The 22,202-nt window shown below is 40.9% G+C and overlaps 1 protein-coding gene across 1 annotated transcript in view; it reads left to right on the top strand.

Annotated features, from left to right (window-relative positions):
• The first annotated feature begins 6,932 nt into the window (after positions 1 to 6,932).
• RTN1 (reticulon 1) overlaps positions 6,933 to 22,202 on the top strand; it is a 230,149-nt gene continuing 214,879 nt past the window's right edge. The window contains exon 1 of the mRNA XM_047862268.1: positions 6,933 to 8,775. Coding sequence (XP_047718224.1) covers positions 7,752 to 8,775 — 1,024 coding nt within the window. The 5' untranslated portion in view covers positions 6,933 to 7,751. The remainder of the gene's footprint in view (positions 8,776 to 22,202) is intronic.

The following is a 22,202-nucleotide window of genomic DNA, read 5'->3' as shown; positions in this document are numbered from 1 at the left end:
ACCAGATATTCCATGTACTTCTTTATATTTTCCAGGATCCTTTGCCATTAGACTTGGGGCATGTAACTAGTTCTGGCAAGTACTCTGTAAGGAGTTATGTGTAACACTTGGAGTTTGACATATTTGGGAACAGATGAGAATTCTCCACTCCTTCTCCCTTCTTATCCTTCTGTGACAGTCTACAAGGCCATGTGTTCCAGCTACAACTTGGTGGAGTTTCTATGTCTGAGTCTCTGATCGTGTAGATCAGGGCTTCCTCTGAACTGTACTAGTTGTGTGTCTAAGCCTCTGAGATTTCAGAATTAATACTTTACTGCAGCATAGCCTGTCTTAGCCTGAAAAATAGAGGGAGTATTCAGTACATTTATGAATGAACAAATGAAGGTGTCTATTGAATAAACTGTGTCGGTGGAATTGCTCAAGAAGCATGATCCACAGCCCGTAGGAGGTTCCAGTTTCATAGGTGTCTGCACAAAAAAGGCAATATCATCAGATTGTAAGTAGTCAACCGTTTGATATCATTCTTCCTACAAATATCTTATAAACCTTTTGCTTTAAAAAATTCATTTTGTAGTTTACTTTGTATGTAGTTTCATGGTTTGTTTTCTTTTGGGGGGGTGTAGCAAAATTTGAAGTTAGGTATTAGACATGCTTGCTCATTGAAAGCTAACATGAAGTTTTCTTGATGCAGTCAAATGCATAATCCTTATCTTCCTCTGGTTTATCAACAGCCTATAGCATTTCTTTAATGAATTGATTTTTGATGCTTAAAACAACTTTACATGAAAAATTTATAAGCAAAACTTACTAGTATCCAAAGGATGCTGGTTGTTTACCTTTGAGATATTTAATATAACTTTTTTTTCTTAGAGTATTCAGAAAAGATGAAAAAAGTTTAGGAAGAAAATAAATGTTTTCACAATCCCAGAGATAACTTCGGTTACAATATTACAATCTGTAAGGCTTGGTGAGCAGGGTTATAGTTTGTTGAAATGAATTCATCCCGGAAGAAGTTAAGCATATTCCTCTGACTCTCAAGGGCCATTGCAATTCTGTGGGCTGTCTTCCCTGGGCAGGGCAGAATGCTTTGGCTCTTGACTTCTCTCCTTATCAAAATCTAAGCTAAGCTTAGTAAAGCTGTCTGGTAATTCACTATGAGATGTCAGTACTATGAATGCCAAGTTATCATTTCTGAGGATACTGCCATTTATAACAGTGCTGACCTGACAAATTTATAAAGTCAAAATGTTGAATTTCCAATACCAATTACAGGCTAGAGTAGAAGCAACTTTTGGCAGAAAGATCTATCTAAACTCTCCACAGTTAAGCTGCATAAGAAGTTATAATTCTGTTAAAGAATAACGTTATTTCATGCATCACCAGTTAGTTAACCTACAATGTGATATTAGTTTCAGGTATAGAATTTACTGATTCTGAGACACAGAGTTTTGGTGATCCCATCTGCTCTTCGACACCAGTGGTCAAACTTGTGTTACAGTATATATGGAATCTTAAATATGGTCTGGCTCTGGGCACTTTTACATCAGTATTCCCCTCAACTCTTCTTGGAACTCTCATGTAAACTTAAGCCAAGTAATGTTTCAGGACCCCACTTACAGTGGAGTTCCTGCCAGTCCCTAACTTTGATGAAAAAGCAGCTTTAAGGATAAAGAGCTTCAAGCAAGGAGGGAGAGAAAACAATTTCTCCTCAGACTGACTAACCCCACGGAAGCCCCAGGGATCCGAGGTTTCTTAACGTATTTGTCAGGCTCAAAGATGAGGCCATGCCAGTTCATAAAGACTACAGACTCTTGGAAGATGGTATGACACTTTCCTCAGGATATATTGGGGCCATATGAGTAAGACCAGTGCCCTTTAAACTGGAACTAACCCCATAACTGTGGCCCAACCATGAATCTGGAGTTTCAGTAATTACCATTTAAAGTTAAAAGAAAACTGGTTTTGCCTAATGCTCCTACTGAGCTGTCCAGGGTTCTGACTTCCACACAGGCCATCACTACCTTTCTCATCCTGGTCTTCATGCTGATGATTTTGCTTCAGACTCAGAATACTTTGGATGTAGTCTGTAATTACTAATCTTGAATACCTCTGTGGTCTATATTGAGCTCTATAGTGGCATAAGAGCTCTGCTGGGCTCTTGTCAATGGCATACTATGTGCAAACTGAAAAATTGATTATACTATGTGAGGACTTTACATTTGGAGAGCTTAAGTCATAGAGTCAGAAGGCTTAGACTTCAGTAACAGCTGCTTTAGCCTTGTGACTTTGATAAAATCTCTGAAGTTTGTTCAGAACCTTAGTTTTCTCATTATCCCTGCACAATAAAATGTGATGAATATCTGCAACATAAATGACAAAAATACAAAACAAAGAGCATTTAAAAATATTTAAGGAAAAATACCTGATTGGAAAAGTAAACACTGGACACAAAAGGCAATTCACAAAATAAGAAAAACAAATTACCCACATGGTATATAAAAATTAATTCAAAGTGGACCTAAACATAAGATGTAAAACTATGAAAATCTTAGAAGAAAATTTAGCTGTAAATCTTTTGACCTAGGATTAGGCAATGGTTTCTTAGATATTCCAGACCATAAGCAACAAAAGGGAAAATAGATGAATTGGACTTCATAAAAAGTAAACTTGTTTGTGCTGCAAAGGATGCCATCAAGAAAGTAAAAAAGACAATTCACAGACTGGGAGAAAAAAAAATTGCAAATCATATATCTGATAAAAGACTTATATCCAAAATTATAAAGAACTTTTACAACTAAATAATAAAAGACAAATAACCCAATTCAAAAATAAGCATAGGAATGAGCAGACATTTCTCCAGAGTCTGAAGCTATACCAATGGCCAAGAAGCACATGAAAAGATGCTGAATGAACATCATTAGCTATCAGGGAAATGCAAATCAAAACCACAATGTGATATTACTTCATACCCACTAGGATGGCTGTAATAAAAACAAGAAGATAATCACAAGTGCTGAGAAGGAGGTGGACAAATTGAAACCCTTATACATTGCCAACAGGATTTTTAAATGGTGCAGTTAATTTGGAAAACAAAATTAAAAATTGACAATTTCTCAAACAATGAAACACAGAGACCCTATATGACCCAGCAATTCTAATCCTAGGTACCTATGCAAGATGAAAGAAAACATGCTCGCAAAAAAACTTGTACAAAAACATTTATAGCAGTAGAAACAACCTAAATGTCCATCAACTGATGAGTGGTTAAACAAATTATAGTGTATGCATACAGTGTAGGAGAATCCATACAAAAAAAGGAATAAAGTACTGATCTGTGCTATAACGTAAGTGAACCTTGAAAACATTATACTAAGGAAAATAAGCCAGTCACAAAAGGGCACATATGGTATGATTTCATTCAAATGGAGTGTCCAGACTAGGCAAAGTTATGGAGTCAGAAAGTAGATTAGTGATTGCCTAGGACTGGATTTAGATTGTGGGGATGGAGGGTGACTGCTAATGGGCACAAAGTTTCTTTTTGGAGAGATGAAAATGTTTTCTAGTTGATTGTGATAAAGGTTGCAGAACTATGTGGATATACTTAAAATCATTGAATTAGACACTTTATATTGTATGCAAGTTATATCTCAATAAAGCTATTATTGAAACAAAAAAATACAAATTACCAAAAGCGCATTTGAAATCTCCTAATTCATTGGTCATCACATTAGTATAAAACTTACTGTGAAGATACCATATCTCTCATCAGATTTTGGAAATTAAAAGTATGCATGTGTGTGTACTCAATGAGATCTGTTTACAAACTGCAAAGAACTATTCAATTTACTTCCATAATGTATATTTTGGTTTTCTTCTCAAGCTCAGAACGTCTTAAAAGGTGTTTTGTGAGTCCAAAGCATGGAGAATTCATGTTACAGATCTCCTAATTCATAATTTCACCCAAAGAGAAAAAAAACTTTCCAGTTTTGTTCAAAGGCACAAATTCTATAAGGAAACCAAAACTGGGTTTAGTGAAAAGTGATCAAGTCTCTTCTTTCCATCCCTACTAGAGGACATTAGTTTTATCCCCATGGATGGCAGAGTAACAGCAGCCACTTCCTATGGACAGAAGGAGCCCAGTGCATTCCATATGCATTGTGAGACATTGTGAGTGTTGTAGTGGAGAAAACACAGCAGTCTTGTGCACCAGCCTATGGTCTCTATAAATTAGTTTCAATCTAAGTATTCTTTCACTGCAGTAGGAAATGGAGAACTGTTTTCCATATGAAATTCAAGAGCTTCCACTCATTGGGGTAGAGTAAAACCCATGTTGCAAAATGAGCTAGATGCTATAGACAAAATAAGCTTTGAACCAATCCCACACACAATGATTTCAGAAAAATCTGAGGCTGCAGAATGAGTCTCATCTTGAGTCAAACACTTTATCTTACTAAATCAATGGGAGTGATTTCACAGTTGCATTTTTTTCTAAAAAGTTTCAAAAGTAGAGCCTTGGCTTGGGTGCTAATAAACATATATAATCCAGAGAAGGAAAATACTTGGTATGTGTTGCCATATCTCCTTCACTTGCCTGCATGTAGATATTATCTTTCTAGGCACTTTTTCCTGCTGAATCTGAACATGGCCTAAGACTCTCAGCACAGTGCCCCAAGCACTCATTACTAATCAGTCAATGAATTGTATTTGCCATTCCTGATATAGGCTATTCCAAGTTGAGATGTATTTGTGTGTGTGTGTTACCCAACTACTTGAAAGAATCTTTGAAGGGGACACCTGGGTGACTCAGTTGGCTGAGGATCTGGCTCTTGATTCCAGCTCAGGTCATGATCCCAGGATTGTGGGATCAAGCCGTGCATCAGGCTCCACGCTGAGTGTGGCGTCTGCTTAAGATTCTCTCTCTCTCTCTCTCTCTCTGTCTCTCTCTCTCTCTCTCTCTCTGTCTCTCTCTCTGTCTCTCTCCCTCTGCCCCTCTCCCTCATGATCTCTCTCTCTCTCTCTCTCTCTCTAAAATAATAAAAACAGAAGCATTGAAATATATTTATTTTTATGTAAGGTTTGCCTTTCAGAATTATAGGACCTACATGTAGAAACAGACCAATGGTCACTCAATATAGGGGAACATTTCTCATCTAATTTGATTTAAATGCCTTTAAATTTGTTTGAAATGAACTCTTTGATTCTTTGGCTTTGACTCTTTCATCTTTGCAAATATAAATACCCAGGCAGAGCTTTTACCATTATAAGCCATTCTCTGGAAGTAATTTGGCATGTGCTATTATACCTTAATAATATAACTACTTATGTCAACCCATTTGGTGCGCCCCCCCCCAAATCCAGTGCAGAAGATACTATTAAAATATCTAGATTACAGTTAAGGAAACTGAGGCACAGAACTCTTATGTAACTTTAATATTGAAGCTGGAAAGGGTTTCATATTGGTTAAAGTTTGTTACCTGTAGTGCTCTTTTTGCATACTCCATGCTCCCTTTCCCCATGATATAAGAGTTGGTCTAAGTTAAGAAGCTAGTGTTAAATAAATGCTCTTCACTTGATTCCTTCTTTTGAAATAATGAACAAAACTTCTTTTCCAGAAAACAATAGCAGGAGACAAAACCTGACAGTTCTTTTGTCTCGATTCTTCTTGCCCAGAATTCTTTAAAAGTGCCAACCTTATTTTTTTTTTTTGTATCAAAAGCATGTTAGAGCAATTCATAACTTAGAGCAACTATGCAAGCCCTGCAATTCCACAGTCGACTGTATCATGCCCATAAATCTTCAAAGTAGTCAAGCTTTGTCAGTCTGCAAGGGTGCAAATATAACATTGATAAACATTGGTAAATTCACACCAAAGCACGAACCTGAGGGGCACCTGGGTGGCTCAGTCAGTTAAGTGTCCTACTCTTGGTTTGGCTCAGGTCATGATCTCATGGTTTGTGAGTTTGAGCCCCACATCGGGCTCTGTGCTGACAGTGTGGAGCCTGCTTGGGATTCTCTCTCTCCCTCTCTCTCTGCCCCTCCCCTGCTCATTCTCTCTCTCTCTTTCTCTCTCTCTCTCGCTCAAAAATAAACTTAAAAAAAAACCCCAAAAACACGAACTTGAAGATTTCTTCACCCAAATAGATGATGATTTGTGTATATCCAGAGGAAGAACCTAAACATAAAGATAGTTGTGAAAATTGCTAAAACAGAAACAGCGAATGCACCTCTTTTCAGCAAGGCAAAATAGAATTATTTATTAAAATAAAATTTCCATCAAATTGGAAATGAAAATGGAAATTTTCAGTCACAATGGAAATTTTCAATTTCCTCTAACAAGTAAAATCTAAATATACTTAACTGGCTATTTTCTCCTCACATTCTCAGAGTACTGATTAGCATCTGATGAAATATGGAAAATAATTAGAATCATATTCCCAAATTATTTATCTATTTAGGCACAAGGAAGCTAAGAGTCTTGTGTTGCTATTGCAGTTTTTTAATGATGACTTTCATGAGTGTTTCTCAGGGAAATAAAATAACATATTCTGTGTAATTCTGTATGAAACCGCCCTACCAGAACAATTCTCAAATATTCAGTACCCATTGATAACCACTTAATGTTATAGAGTTAGAGCTTTCTGTGTTCTTGGCATGTTATAATAAAACTGGGAAATTCCCTTCTGGTATCTCTGATGGCTTCAAGGGGTTCTAAACAATAGATTTGAAAAAAATCTCACAAGTGCCCCCTGATTACACAACAGGATTAAGCTACACAGAAAGACCACAGTGGAATAGCTTTTTGTCTTAAAGATTTCTTAAACAGGCTTGTTTTACCCATGGAAAGATTTCAAAAACCACGATGATTCATGATAACCAAGAATTTTTTGGTTGTTGTTGTTGGAGGGGGTGATTTTTTTATAGCTTTATTGAGGTAAAATAGATATCCATTAAATTGCACATATTTATAGTAAACAATTTGATGAGTTATGACATGTATACACCTATGAAGCTATCACCATAATCAAGATTATGAACATGTCCATCATAATTTTTGCAGATAACAGTAATGTAAAATTTTCGTGATCATCATATCCCCAGGGACATCTGGCACTAGTAGGCCATATCTATGGTCTACTGAGTGAATACATTTTCTCTAATTTGTTGTCACTGAACATCTTTTGAACAATAGTGTACTAGAAGAACAAAGAGTTGGACAGAATCCAGGCTTTTAATTTTCAGCATTTTTGAAGAGCATCTGAATAGCCTTTGAATATAAAAATCAACAGGTGGAGACCCCTGGCAGGCCTATGGTGGCTTAGCAGTCCCACAAAGCCTCAAGTAGTTCTAGCCCTACCATTTTTAGAGAAAAAGCAGTGGATAAGCCTATTCCTCTACCCTGTGTGTTGGCTTGAACCTTATTTTTTTTTCCAGCTTCATCATTTTATAGACCATTTATGAACCAATAGCGCACAAGTTTTGTTTGAAAAGATGGGTCAAAATATGGGAATGACACATTATAAGCCAACTCCTCTGAGTTTTGGTTTTTCTCATGTATCGTTCCACCTTGTCAGAGACAGCTGTAAAAGAAAACAAAAAGAAGCAAGGTTCCTGAGATGTCCACGTTCTCAAATGAAATAGACTGCGCAGACAGCTGATAATCAGTATGGCTTTGGCTCAGTGTTTCTGAAAGGAAGCGTAGCTGCTTTTTGTCCTGCCTAGTGACATCCTATTTGCTTTCGTTGCTGGTACGGATGAGGTCTGGTAAGCTTTTTTCTGGGACTCTCCTCATAGTTCTTTCCTGTACTCCGCTGTGTTCAGCCCCGTTCTGGAAACAACAGTTTTTAAGAACGCAGTATTTAACTTCGGGGTTGCAGTTGCCTCCCTCTGCCAACACCCATCTTCACCCCTCCCCGCGCAGCCCCACATCCCCTCCACCGCTGAGACTGGTCACCCTCAGAACCGTGGCCTTGAGGTCTCTAAGCTTCCCTTCTTTGCCTCAGGTCCCAAGACGCCAGTCCGGGCTTAACTTTAGGAGTTGGGAGGGCAGCTTGCCTAATCAGTCACGCTTCAGCTGGGGACTGCTTCTACCTGCTCATCTTCTCCTTGGATTCAAGGAAGACCCGAGTGGATTTGGCACATCCCCTAATCTGGGCCTGCCACTAGCAGGCCGGGGGCTGACGTGGGCCGAGGGAGCCCAGGACGAGGCAGGCCATTTCCACCTGCGTAATAACAGGCTTGGGAGTAGCGAGGCGGCGGCGGCGGCGGCTGGAGTAGGAGGAGGAGCGCAAGCAGCGGCCGCGGCGGGGCCGGGAGGAAGAGGAGGGGGAGGAGGAGGAGCTGAAGCGGGGAGAGCGGCAGCCAGCGGCTCCGCCGGAGTTGCAGCAGCGGCGGCGGCGGCGGCGGCGGCGCTGACACCGCAGCCTCCCCGAGCCCCGAGTCCAGGCGGGGGCAGCAGCAGGGAGCGCCCGGCCGCCGCAGGCACCGCACCTCGGCCCCGCCACACCGCCGTCGCCGCGCGGGGGGCACCGCCAGCCATGGCCGCGCCGCCAGATCCCCAAGACGAGCTGCTGCCGCTGGCAGGCTCCGGGTCCCAGTGGTTCGGGGACCGGGGGGAGGGGGAGAACGAAGCCGTGACGCCGACAGGGGCCAAGCTGGCGCCGCAGGCGGGGGAGCCCGGCCGGGGGTTGGGCGCTGGGGCCGGGGACGCGGCGCCGCGGGAACTGGACTCCGGCCCCGCCCGGCCGCCGCCCGTTGCCATGGAAACTGCATCCACAGGTAAGGCGGGCGACGGGCGCCGCTGCCCCGCAAATGGCGTCGGGGACCCGGGTCCCCCAGCCGGTCCCCTGCTCCGCAGCTCGGCTCTGCACCTTGCTCGCGCTCTCTACCTGGAGCACCAACCTCAGCCCTGCTTCGTCGCCACGGGCGACTGAATATTGGCGGACTGTAGAAAACAGGAATTTTTTTTTTTTCTTCCAAATGCTCCGAAGAAGTCAAAATACTATTAATTCTTTTTATGTCGTTATCATTGTTATCTGGGCTTTAAAAATTGTCATCAGAGGCAAACGGCAGCATCCTGGCTGCCGGCGCGCCCGCGTACAAGTTTCTTCCTTCCGCCAAGGGGTTGGGGGCCGGAGGGCCCGCCCGGCCAGTTGCGATGATTTTCTGGGGCGTGTTTGCGCTCCGCGTGCGCGCGGGCTCCCGGGGACGCTGACAACAAAGCGACGGGCAGGCCGGCTGCCGCTACACCGGGCTCGGTCCCGGGCAGGGATGTGGCTTAAGTCTTCCTTACCCCTTCCCTCCACACATCGCCACACCCTACTCCCTCCCAGTCCCCTCTCCCGGCCTCCACCTCCTCCTCCTCCTCGCCCCAGAAAACAGAAACCCCAAGGTGTGTGTGTCTCTTTTTGGAGGGGCAGCGTTGCTAGAGGGTTGGGAGTTGTGGCTGCCCCCGCCCACAACCTTTCCTTCCCAACTGCCCAGATGCCCCCATCTTGCAGGAAGCATTATTGAAACTTGGAACCCCTAAGAGCGGCCGGCCTGGCTGCGGTGTGAGAGGGCTTGAGTGGTGGTGGTGAGTGGACGAGGTACAGTTTACAGGCAGTATGGACGGCCCGGGCATTTGGAAATTGCCCTGGGCTCGGCCCCCCTCAGCCTGACTCCCCCTTTCGAGAACCGGAGCGCTTGGGTGCCCAGCTGGGACCAGGGCCTTGGAGCATCCCGGCCAAAGGATGCGGGAGGCGAGCTTTGAGTAAGGGCTGCCGGCCTGGGCAGCCCTGTGTTTCCAGGCAGGAGGTTCGAGAGGGGCCGTGTTGTGTTGTTTTCTGAAAAAGCTTTGTTGTAGTGGAATGGGAGTTGTGTAGATTTGGACACGTAGCCCTTGAGGATCTGGGGTGATGGGTGCTTCCGGAGGAAGGAAAGGGGGTGGGATTGGCCTGCGTGCTTTTGGCAGCCGATTTAGGGGAACCCCTTTCTGAAGCCAGCAGCTCTCGTAAGGGTCAGGTGGAGTGCATTAGGTAGTCTTAACTCTGATCTGGTTAGTATAGAGATTTGAGCTGAGGAAAGGAGGTTTGGGGAATGCGTTAACTAAAACATAAACATTCTGATGGAAAGAGAAAAAATGGGGACCATAATCAGAAAAAAAAAAAAGAAAAGGAAGAAAATAAAACTCTATTTGTCTTATATTGATTGTTAACTCAGGCTGTGGGGGTGGGAAAGATTTAAGACTAGGAAAGATTGCCTCGCCTCTCTCAACTTCTTCATCTAAATGAAAAGAAAACAAAACTCTTTATAATTGCAAAGGAAGGTAGAAAAAGATCATAGACAAAGGGAGGCACCTTTTTTTGTTGTTGTTGGTTTACCATTATCATTCTTGTAACTCATAGTTCAGAACCTTTATCCACTGTCATCAAAGTTAATTATTTCTTTTTAAATATTGCCCACCTCCCATTAGTGTCACCAAGGTTAGGGGAACCGGGGAAAGGAAGCTGAGTGCCCTGTGTTCAGTAACTTACTATACACTAGAATGAGTTGCTATATATATGCTTAGGAGAACTCCTGTCACAAAGCAGGCATTTGTAATTTTTAACATTATTATTATAGAAATTTAGAGAAATATTTTGCTTTGTTGAATGTGTTGGGGGTTTCCTATCCTAGCCCATAAATACACTAATAAAATAGAACATGATGATTCTAAGTTTGGATGGGAGGAGAATGAAGGGAGGGAAAAGGAGTACATACTTTGCATATTTACATAGAAAAATTTTAGTTTATTATCACTGCTTGAAGGAATGTCTCATATAGTTGTTGATTGTTTAATGTTTTAAATCTTTATGTTTCATATTTCCTATACTGGAGAGACTACTATAAGAGACCTAGATGCTAGAAATGATATCTAAATAAACAACTAGGTCTTGAAAAATCCAAACAAAATCTGGGCCAGCTTCCTTGTCTGCTATTATGACAGTTTTAACCTATAAGCAAAGTCAGTAAGTACATCTTTAACTTTATCAGAGACAAAATCTAGAAGAAGCCTATTACACTGATTTACTTTTTTAAAAGAATGGTGCTCTTTGGGACTCAAACTAAGAAGTAACTTAGACTTTGAGCATGAGACACTGTAAACAGATTTTGTTTCTTTTACAGATAGAATTATAAAGTGTAAGACAGATACTGATATTTTAAAAGCTTTTTTTTTTCTGAAAAACACCACTAATCATGCCATCTGGACAGAAATTCTGTTATTTATTTTTATACACTGATGGTAATTAAAGTTCCTAAAGAAACATTTCCAAAAATATTTCTTAGTAATGTCCTGCAATGAATGTGTTTAAACATCACTAAAACTGCACTGTAGTTTCTAGTATTCTCATTGCTTCCGTCCCTTTTGTGGATTGGACATGTTCTTAAAAAAAGTAACTCTTTTAAAGCTACAATTTTTCATGTCTAAAATTGATAACGGGCATGCAAAATGATGTCTGTTGCCAAGGGAACATTTAATACACCGTGTGTAGGCTACAACATGTTGGAGTTGTTAAATCATGAATCAGTGCCATCATCTAATAACTTTATACAAAGGATGGTAAGAGCAACTGTTTTGTTTTTTCATGATCAGTTATTTTATTCCTGGAAACCATTCAAAAGGAGCATACAATAACACAAGAATAGAAGAATGGCCCTTTGTTTAAAGGAAGAATTTAAAATAGAACATTTGAGCAAAATGCAGTGGTAAGAAGTTAACTCATGGTTGCTTTGGAAATTAACTCATTGACCGCTTCATGCATGCAAGGCAAAATGAAGAACAGAATGGAGAATGGTCCAGATAAATAAATATGATTTCCTTCTGTAATATCGACTTATAGATAATTTGACTTAAATTACTAGATGATTGGAGAGGGAGAGAACAAAGATTTTTACTTTACTTGGATCACAGTGCTCATAAATTTACATTTTTCAAATGCTCAATGTGATACTCTATGGGAAAAACTATAAATTGTCTATCATGATTTAAATAACTTCAGAGTTTTTATATATCCTGTGTTCTGTTTAATATAGTAAATTATACCATATACATTACTGATCATCTTCTAAAATTCACATGGAGGCTGGATTGACTGTCTTAACCTGTGGGTGTGTTTGATAGATGTGTGTACATTTTTTATTTGGAGTCATTCCCAGTAATCCCCTTCAGAAGGTGTAAATTTCAGTTTTTCTGTTTTCTTTCATCTTTTGAGAAAGCTACAGTTCTGTTGAAATGAGAAGAAACACTGCAAATGCTTTTACAATATTTTACAGAACATGTAAGAAGAATAAAAGAATTTATTTTTTAGTTTTTATTAGCATTCTGGTTCAAATAAAAGAATTTCTAATGTAATTTATTTCTCTGGACATAGTCTCTGGTTATAATCAATATTTCTGCTAGAAAGTATGTATATGTCCTTTCATATAGGGAATTCAAATCAGGTTACATTAAAATTTAGAAACACTTACATACCCTAAAAATACATTGATTATAAATTTTATCAAGGCGGGGTGCCTGGGTGGCTCAGTGGGTTAAGAGTCAGACTTTGGCTCAGGTCATGATCTCACAGTTCATGGGTTTGGCCCTGTGTTGGGCTCTGTGCTGACAGCTCAGAGCCTGAAGCCTGTTTTGGATTCTGTGTCTCCCTCGCTCCGCCCTCCCCCGCTTGTGCTCTGTTTCTCTCTGTCTCTCAAAAATAAATAAATGTTAAAAAAAAGAATATTATGATAAATTTTATCAAGGCTTCCAGCATAACTTCCTCTTCATGAGCTCACTGTTCTGGAAACCCATCCTGGTCATTACCCCTCAAATCTTCCATAGGCCTTCTTGCCATCTTTTTTCTAGTGTTCATCTACCTCTTATTCTGATTCTAGTGTTCATCTACTTCTGATTCTGCAGGTGAGTTGTGTATTATTTTGCTCATTATACTGTATCCTGAGTAGGATACAGATCACAAAAAGTTTTTATTATCTGCAAAGTGAGAAACCATTGTGGTTCAATTCAATTTAGTAAACATTCATTGAATGCCTACTTTTTTAAGTATCGTGGTTTCCTAGAATATGTACATCTTTCTGTGTCACATTAATATTTAGTTTAATGAAACAATTCCTTTGGTGTCATTTCTCATTTTCCTTATTCCCAAGTCATTGCTGGAAGCTTGTCTAGAAGAGATTATGATCATCTACCCACATGGGCACAAGGGCATGAATTAGTTTTCCAAGGTCAACACAGGATCAATAAACATGAGCATGACTTGCTCAGACCACACAGCTGTGGGAAAACAAAACCTATGTATCTTTGTGTCAATCTATGGGATTGAGGTCAAGAGAAGGGAAGGTTTTATTTATTTTCTTACTATGGGAGACTTTAAAGCATATTAGTAAAGTAATACGTGAGATACCTGGGTGGCTCAGTCGATTGAGCCATGATTTTGGCTCAGGTTATGATCCCACAGTTGATGAGTTTGAGACCTGTGTCAGGCTCTGTGCTGGCAGCATGGAGCCTACTTGGGATTCTCTGTCTTCCTCTCTCTCTGCCCCTCATTCGCTCTTGCTCTCACTCTCTTTCTCTCAAATATAAATATATAAATAAACATTAAAAAATAAAGTGATACAAATAATTCAGTAGGGATGGAAAGATGGATAAAGTAGGAGAGAGAGTGCATTTCTTGCAACTGAGTAGGTGAGGGGAAATGGATCCAACGCATAGTGGAGGGTTGACGGTAGATGGACTTTAGGACAGTTTGTGGATATAACTGGAGGAAAGACAGAGGAGGGGGGCACAGGTACAGGGATGGGTCTGAGAACAGGTTGAGGTTCTCTTCCAACTGCTTCTATTTTCGATGAAATAGGAAGCAAGGTCAAGAGCACATGAAGGCAGGAGTGGAGCTGGAAGTTTGAGGGGAGGGGAGAAAGTATGAAATGGTGTAAAATAGCAGAGTGAAAGGACTAGGGGAAGCTGGGAATTCTGAGAAGCCCTCAGGCTCACTTGGAATTTGTGGTCATGAGCTTGATGTGAGACTAGTTATCATACATGTTATTTTTTTTTTTTCAGCCATGTCCAGCTGTCTGGGCATTGGTTTGGATTAGGTGGATGGTTGAACTGGTTTTGATTTTGAGAAAAAGAGAGGGTCCATGGAGGAGGTGAGCTGTGTATAAGGCAGTGAGGATACTGATGGGTTATGGAATCCGGGGAGAAAGGAAGGAAGACAAGAGGGGGATGACGCACAGTGAGAAGATGATATAAATGGGTTGCATGTGCTGGCAGGGCAGAAGAACAGATGGGCCAGGGTTTCCCGAGTGAGGGAGCTGAAAGGATAAGAGGTGGTACTTCCAGAGTGGGGTTGGAGACAGATTAAGGAGGGGGCACAGTTATTGAGGGGAGTAGGAGACTGAGCGGGAGTGGAAGACAAGGTCATTGGAGGAGTGGGGTCCAGAAGAACGGCAAGGGCAGGAGTGAAATAGTCATCTATATGATTACTGAAATCACAAGGAACCATGGCAGAGATTGGAGAAGGACGGTGAACTCAGTGCTGATATCTTTAGGAAAGGTCATAGTGGCCTCAGCTTCAGTGCTAGGGGTTTTTAGAGGAGAAGGAAGAGCAGTGTCCTATAAAATTATAAATGTAAAGTCCTTATTGTAGGTTCTGCAAACTCTACTTAATATGTACAGAACGTAGGAGATGCAACTTAAAATGGTTCATGGTCGGGGATGGGAACTTTGAGGGTTGTAATTAACTAAATATGAGCTAGTGGTATGGTGAAATTACTAAAATCTCTTATGTAATTTTAGATCATATTAATAGAAAGTCTTGGGTACACATTATATGAGGTACTAATTCCTCTAGATTCTGCTCTAGGCAGATTTGGAGTCCTGTACTAAACAAATGGATACTATGCTTTGAGAGACATTAATGGATTATAGAATAGTGATAGAAGGGTGACCAGATTGTGAGGCTTCTAGAAAAAATGCCACTTGAGAAACAGTTGACGAAATTAGTAATTTTTAGCCATAATAAAGGGGGAATTAAAGGAGATCTGAATATTAAATTCAAATACTGGAAACAATCTTATGAAGCAGAGATGTGACCCAGGTGGTTTCACAGGGCAGAATTGGAATGGTGGGAAAATTAGAGAAGCAGATTTTTACTTAGTGAAGGAGAAAGTTCTAATAATTAGAACTACTTGGAAAAGAGATAGATTGCCCATCAGTTACTGATATTCAAGCAAAAGTGAGGTTGTTGTTTATTGGGCGAAACTCTGAAAGGAAGGTATTATAGCTATACCAAGAACTTTATACCTTCCTAAAAGAAAACAATGTGCCTAACTTTACATTGTGGTTTTTAACAGGAACATATTTCTCAAAAGCAAACAGCACGCTAATGAAACCAGAAACAGAGTCCATCTCAAAAACCATGGTTAACTCCAAATTAACTACCAAAAGTTCACTCTCCACAAAATTGTGGCCTTCTTGCAACTCTGTTGTTCTCCATTGTCCAGGAAAACTCCAGGGATGCCTGGGTGGCTCAGTTGGTTAGGTGCCAGACTTCAGCTCAGGTCATGATCTCATGGTTTGTGGTTTGTGGGTTCGAGCCCCACATCGGGCTCTGTGTTGACAGCTCAGAGCCTGGAGCCTGCTTCAAATTCTGTGTCTCCCTCTCTCTCTGCTCCCCTCCCCCACTCACGCTGTATCTAGAGTCTCTCTCTCTCTCTCTCTCTCTCTCTCTCTCTCTCAAAAATAAATAAACATTAAAAAATTTTTTAAAAAGGAAAAACTTCATATTATAACATACTTGCTTAAGAACTACACACACACACACACACACACACACACACACACACACACACACAAAAGAACTACTCAATTTTATCCAGTTGGGGTTATTAACCTAAACGTAAAGCATGATATTTCAACCATCTCTTTTATTTATTCTTTTTCCTGGACTATCTTTTTCATTTTTTGCTACCATATCTAATTCCATAAATATTTAGCATATTCTAAAATATTTTGGGAATTCATTAAATAATTCTGTGGTGCTAAGAGCATCATATGAATCTCTCCTTAGTCCTCTGTATATTTTTGTGAGATTATTCATTGTAAAACCATGTTGGCTGGGTTTCTTAATGAATTACATTTTTAGTTAGAACAGTTCTGCATTCTGACTTCCACGTCCTATCCCCAAATGGATTTTCTAATTCATCTATTGCATGAGATTATTATAAAGCCAGTAATAGACCAAATTATTGCTTCTTGCATGTGAGGAATTTGTTGTATATCATATCTCTCAAAATACCTAGAATTTTGTTTTAGGCATAGCAAATCTTGATGCATTTTCAAATAGCAACCCTTGGATAACCAAAAATTATGCGTGTTCAAGTTATTGTTGATCTGGTTGATGAGCATAAGAATAAAAGCCAATGTCATGTCTATCTTTGGCATGAATTTTGCAACTGATCCTGAAAAATGAGAGGACTTCTCAAAATGTTGTCTGGAGGTTGTCTGTTTCAAGATCACAGGAGGTGATCCATAGACCTCAAACCAGGGAAACAAGTCTGGCAGCTGCATATTAAAACTTCAAGAAGCACAGATTTATTGGAGCCCCTCCTTATTATGTTCAGCATTTTGTTAGGAGCTGTGAGCTCCCCATTCCCCATTCCTCTGAGCTTACTGTCTAGATGGGAGATAAGACTAACTCACACAAAACAAAGGTGAACAAGTCAGAGTACAGCCTGGGTGCTTGGATGGATGGTATGAGCTTTAAGTGCTGTGCAAACTTCGTGATTTTATGGGTCTTAGAGCTACTGGTCTTTTGAAAGAGGTGGGGTGTGACTTTGACCTAAATTATAGATAGAATAGGAATAAGCAGAAGTGAGCAGAAAGGCAGTTGGGGTGAGGGGAGAAATATGGGCGATGACCTGGGGATGACCAATGACTAGGCTGGTTGAACCTGCCCAGCTGGGTGAGGGGAGACAGATTCTGGGGGGCTTGAAAGCTATCACGGGACTCTAGACTCCTTGTATATGTATTCTGGGACCTTTGAAAGCTTGTGGGTGGGGCATGTAATATTATAAAGCTGTGTTAAACTGTATAAAACTGTTGCACAGTGGCATAGAAGATGAACTTGGTGGGGAAGCCTGATCCACTGTCAGGGTCAGGGCCTTGAATAAATAGCCATGGGAAGGAAAAGGAAGAAAGATGAGCAACTCCCCAAGAACATTCCATAGGACTTTGTGACTGACAGAATACAGGGGGTGAGGAAAGGAATAATTCAACTCTAAAGTTCCATGTCCTATGGCAGGGAGGATGTTGATATAGAGACATAGGAGGAGGAACTGGTTAGAGAGATGAGGGTAATTGATTCATTTTTAGTCATGTGAGGCTTCATATGATGACAGAGCACCTTGAGTGGAAGTCTCCCCTTGGTGCTGAAGGTAAAAGAATGGATTTTAGAGATGAAAACAGGATTGTTGATATAGATATAGAAAGTCAGAAGAGAAGCCCTAGAATACGTTCAGTTTGTGAAAGAGAGTACATCGTATGGGAAGAACAAAGGGCCAAGAACAGAGCAAGAGCTCTTTGCCTCTTACTAGCTGAGTGGCATTAGGTAAATTTTTGAACCTCCCTGAGCCTCAGATTCCATAGCAATGTATATGGTACTAGGGGTTGTAGAGAGTCTGGCAATCAAATGGTAAGTATTCTTATTATGAGAGTATCATGAAAGCCAAGATGTCACGGTATAGAATGAGCTCTGACTGGGAAAGCAGATTTGTCTCCTCTTGGCTCTGGCACCTAATACCATGTCAATGTGGGCAACTCTGCTTTACGACTCAGTTTCTTCATATGTAAAATGGGCATGATACTGTTTCCTGGCTGTCTTACAGAGCTGTGTGAAGGTAAAATGAAGTAACACAGGGAGGTAAATGCAAATTGGAAAGAACTAATTATCTGTAAGGTGCTATTAATAGGAAGCCCGGTCAGCACTGTCAGATGCAGAAGAGAGGTCTAGGAGAACAAAGACGGAGAAAAAGTCATGTTACCTTAGCCTTAGGCTTTTTAATAGAAAATGCTTGCTGTGCTTACCTGGACCTCAGCCAAGTATCAGCAGGGAATGGCAGGAGAGCAAGGAAGAATGGGGGTGGGGAGAAGTGAGTTCTGGTGGAGCACATTGGAAGACATTTTGGCTACGGGGAGTGCATTTTGGCTCCATTCCTCATGTCCTGATAAGTGATCTGTGACTGACCAGGGCTAAGGTGTGCTCATGGGGGCCTGCTGGAGTGAGTGCGGGCAGCAGACGGAAAGGCAATAAATGTAGGAAGCTGTCTTAGATGTGTGTGGGAATGGGTCTGGAAGAGGCTGCTTCTCTCACCAAAGAGGGTATTAGAGTGAAAGCCAGCTCCTGCCACTACCTCTCGCGCCCACCTCTTGCCCCCAAGGGCAAGACTAAATCAGCTGATCCTGTGGACTTGTGGGTATCTGCAAGCAAGTCTCATAGCTCTGTAGGTTAAAGTCTTTTATAAATAGACTAATGCTTCTGGAAAGATGGAACAAATATGCTTTTCTTTATCTTTCCTGCTAAGTAGAGCTAAAAACCCTGAACACACACACACACACACACACACACATACACACTAAACATAAAAAGACTCTGAAAGGTGGAGAGAGGAAGGCAATCTTACTAGGGACTCTGGGACTGAGGATGACACAGCAGTGAGTTCTCTGGGTTTTCTTTTTTCCTTACGTAGCTCAGACTGGGTATGGGAGAAGCCAGCAAGTGGGCAATGCCAATGGGCACAGAAAAAAGCACCCACAAGAAAGCCTGCTCTCACCAGATGACCAGGAAAGGGACAGCCTAACAAGACAGAAAATGTTTTGACAATAACTTCTCTGCTCCAGCCAAACACCACAAAATAAACAGCTGCCCCCACCCCTATCCCACCAGCAAATGCTGAGTGAGGAGCCTAGACTTCCACCCATGAGAAGCTGTGAGAGGCACCCCAACAGCCCTGCCCAACGATCCCAGTGCCAGAGGAGACCATGTGGGAGTCCTGGGCTTCCGCCTCCACCCAGGCAGGAGGCTGGGACCTAATAGGCCTGCCAGCTAGTGTGGTGACAGAGGAAGCCTAGAGGAGAGGTATGAGTTTTAACACTGCTCCCCAGTAATGAGATGGAGTGGAGAACCTAAGCTCCCACCTTCCTCTGGCAGTGATATGGCAGTATCCCCCTTCCCTATTAGTGTGGCATTTAAAAAGATCTTTGTCTCATAACAAAACACCTCAAATGTCCAGATTTTAACTGAAAATCACTTGTCATACCAGAACCCAGGAAGATCTGAATTTCAATGACAGAGGGATGATCAACACCAAGATGACACAGATATCTGAATTATCTGACGAGGATTTTAACTTATTTTTAATGTTTATTTTTGAGGGAGAGAGACAGAGTGTGAGTGGGGGAGGGGGGCAGAGAGAGAGGGAGCCACAGAATCCAAAGCAGGCTCTGGGCTCTGAGCTTCAGCACAGAGCCTGATGCAGGCCTCGAACTCATGAGCCATGAGATCATGACCTGAACTGAAGTCAGACGCTTAACCAACTGAACCACCAGGACACCCCTGTCTGGGGAGGATTTTAAAGCAGCCATCACAAAAATACTTCCATAAGCTATGATGGACACACGTGAAACAAGTAATAAAATGGAAAGTCCCAGTAAGGAAATAAAAAGTTTCAGTGAAAAAATAGAAGATATAGTGAAGAACCAAAGGGAAATTTTAGGAGTGACCAATACAGTAACTGAAAGAATTGAAGAAAAAGAAAAACCACAGAAATTCAGTGGATGAGCTAACATTAGAACGGAGAGGATAAAGGAAAGAATTGGCGAACTTGTAGATGAACAACAGAAATGACCAAGAACAACAGAGAGAATCAATGGACAATAATAAATAAATAATAAATAATAATAAATGATAATAAATAATGAAATGCTTCCAACTGTGCAGCACAGGCATACTGACCGGGACTTGTTCCGTTTGTCAGATGTTCCCTCCGTGTTCATGTGAGCAGACTATAGTGAAAACAGACTGAGAGGTGTGTGCCTCACATTTGCTAAGTGCGTACAATCGAAGCTGTGTTGGTCTAGATGCGGGTTTTAGGGAGAATAACCGAATAGAACTGTTGTAAGTCCTTGAGCCATCTTTTTACATTTAGTACTCACTGATTTGTGACCCTCTAGTACTTAGGTATTTGTGACCCTCCAGTATTTAGGTAACTAGATATATGCACATATTAGCTAAAGTATTTATCTAACAGGCACTTATGTAGCACTTACAATGTGTTCTGAGGGCACTAGTTTTACAATTCAGTAAAATCTCACTGAATCATCCATTTATTTATCCAACAAATATTTATTAAGCACTCTCTCTCTATGTGTGTATACAAGGTATGTACTAGGTATGAGTAGGTGACACTTAACTACGTACCAGGATATAAAAATAAATGCAGTGGGAGAAAGAGTGTGTACTTAGAGGCACCATACTGGATTCCAGCCAAGCTCTTCCAAGGGCCAGTAGCTAGTCTCCACCTCCGTGGGAAGGGCTAAATGGTGGCTCTGGGTGGATCTTCAGTGTCCACGTAAATGAGGTAACATTTGTTCATTTGCTGCTTTTCTGTATGCTGTACCCTTCTGTGTATACTTCAGTCATTGCTAAAGTTTTTGGAACCAGTTTTACTTAAGGCAGCATCCCTTTAGTGTTCTTATCAGGAGATGCTTGAAGGTAGGGTAGGAGAAGATGTTACTTCTCCCTCTAATATTTCCACGGGCCATCTAATGCCACAGTAAGGAAATAAATAAGCAAACAAACAAACAAATAACCTCTGATGTGGACAAGTAATGTGTTCTCAATTTTATGTAAAAAGTGCATATAATATTTTAAAAATTCTGTACTACTTTTATTTGTGTCTGGATACATCGTCAAAGTAAAAAACAGGGTTATTCTTGCACAAAGGCAGCTTCAGAAGACATCTTACCAGCCTCTGGCTCCTAAGCACTAGAATAGAGGAAGTTTGGAGTGGCTCCTACTATGAGTTTTGTTTAACAGACCTTTTACCGTAGATAATACAAGGGTAAATTGTAACCCAGCATTTTTGCATTACCGGAACTGAACTCGTATGAGTTTATTTATTTACTCCAATCCATGGTGTTAGAGAAGTCTTTATATTTTATTTTACCAGAAATGTGAAAAAGAATGGACACCTAGTACTGTTCCCTAGAAACTGCATAATCTTTTAAAGGCCAAGCAGTTTATAATTTGGATGTTTGCATATCAGCAGTCCAGAAGTATCAGCTTCATTTCTATAAATAATGTGGAACAATCAAAATTTTTTGAAGAGAGGTAATATACTTCTTTCTAAAGAAATGAGCCCCAGAAATAACCTGTCTTGAAGGTAAGTAAATATGTATTAGGAGTAGGGAATAGTTTGCAGTGGGCTATCGGGCCCTTTGTGTTTGTTTGTTTGTTTGTTTTCCTTTTTAAGTATCATACTGTGCTTTGTGCTCAGTACTTATTTAACCATTATTATAACTTCCAGGAACATTGGTTCCTAAATGAAATCTCAATCAATTTGTTAACAAGAAAGCTCTGCCATTCTGTCAGACAGGAGACATCAAAGTCAACCTTTAACTGTATCACTTAACATGCAGTGATTAGGTTTCCCCTGTGATAGTTTGTGTGAAAATGTCTTTGGCGTATTGAATTGATATTGATATGTTCCATTGTATAATGAATCTTGTGAAGCAGAGTTTTCAGTTCATAAAAGGGAAAATTGGTACATAGGTTGAAAATAAGAGCCCAGAACTTCTTTTCTTCTACGAAGGGCCCTGTCCTGCAGGGAAAGAAGATACCAGCAGATGACTGTGTATGAGTTAACTGGAATATAATTTAATTGATTTTTTAATGTTTATTTATTTTGAGCAAAAGAGAGAGGGAGGGAGAGAGAGAGGGAGAGAGAGAATCCCAAGCAGGCTCTGTACTGACAGTACAGAGCCCGACTTGGAGCTCGATCTCACCAACCATGAGATCATGACCTGAGCTGAAATCTAACGTAGGACACTTAACTGACTGAGCCACCCAGGTGCCCCAATTTAGTTGATTTTATGGAGTATTTAATTCCACAGTCTTGTTTTAAAATTATAA

This window comes from Prionailurus viverrinus, chromosome B3, assembly GCF_022837055.1.
Source record: "Prionailurus viverrinus isolate Anna chromosome B3, UM_Priviv_1.0, whole genome shotgun sequence".
Taxonomy (NCBI): Eukaryota; Metazoa; Chordata; class Mammalia; order Carnivora; family Felidae; genus Prionailurus; species Prionailurus viverrinus.
Note: the sequence above shows the minus strand (reverse complement) of the source record. Positions and strands in the feature narration are given on the sequence as shown.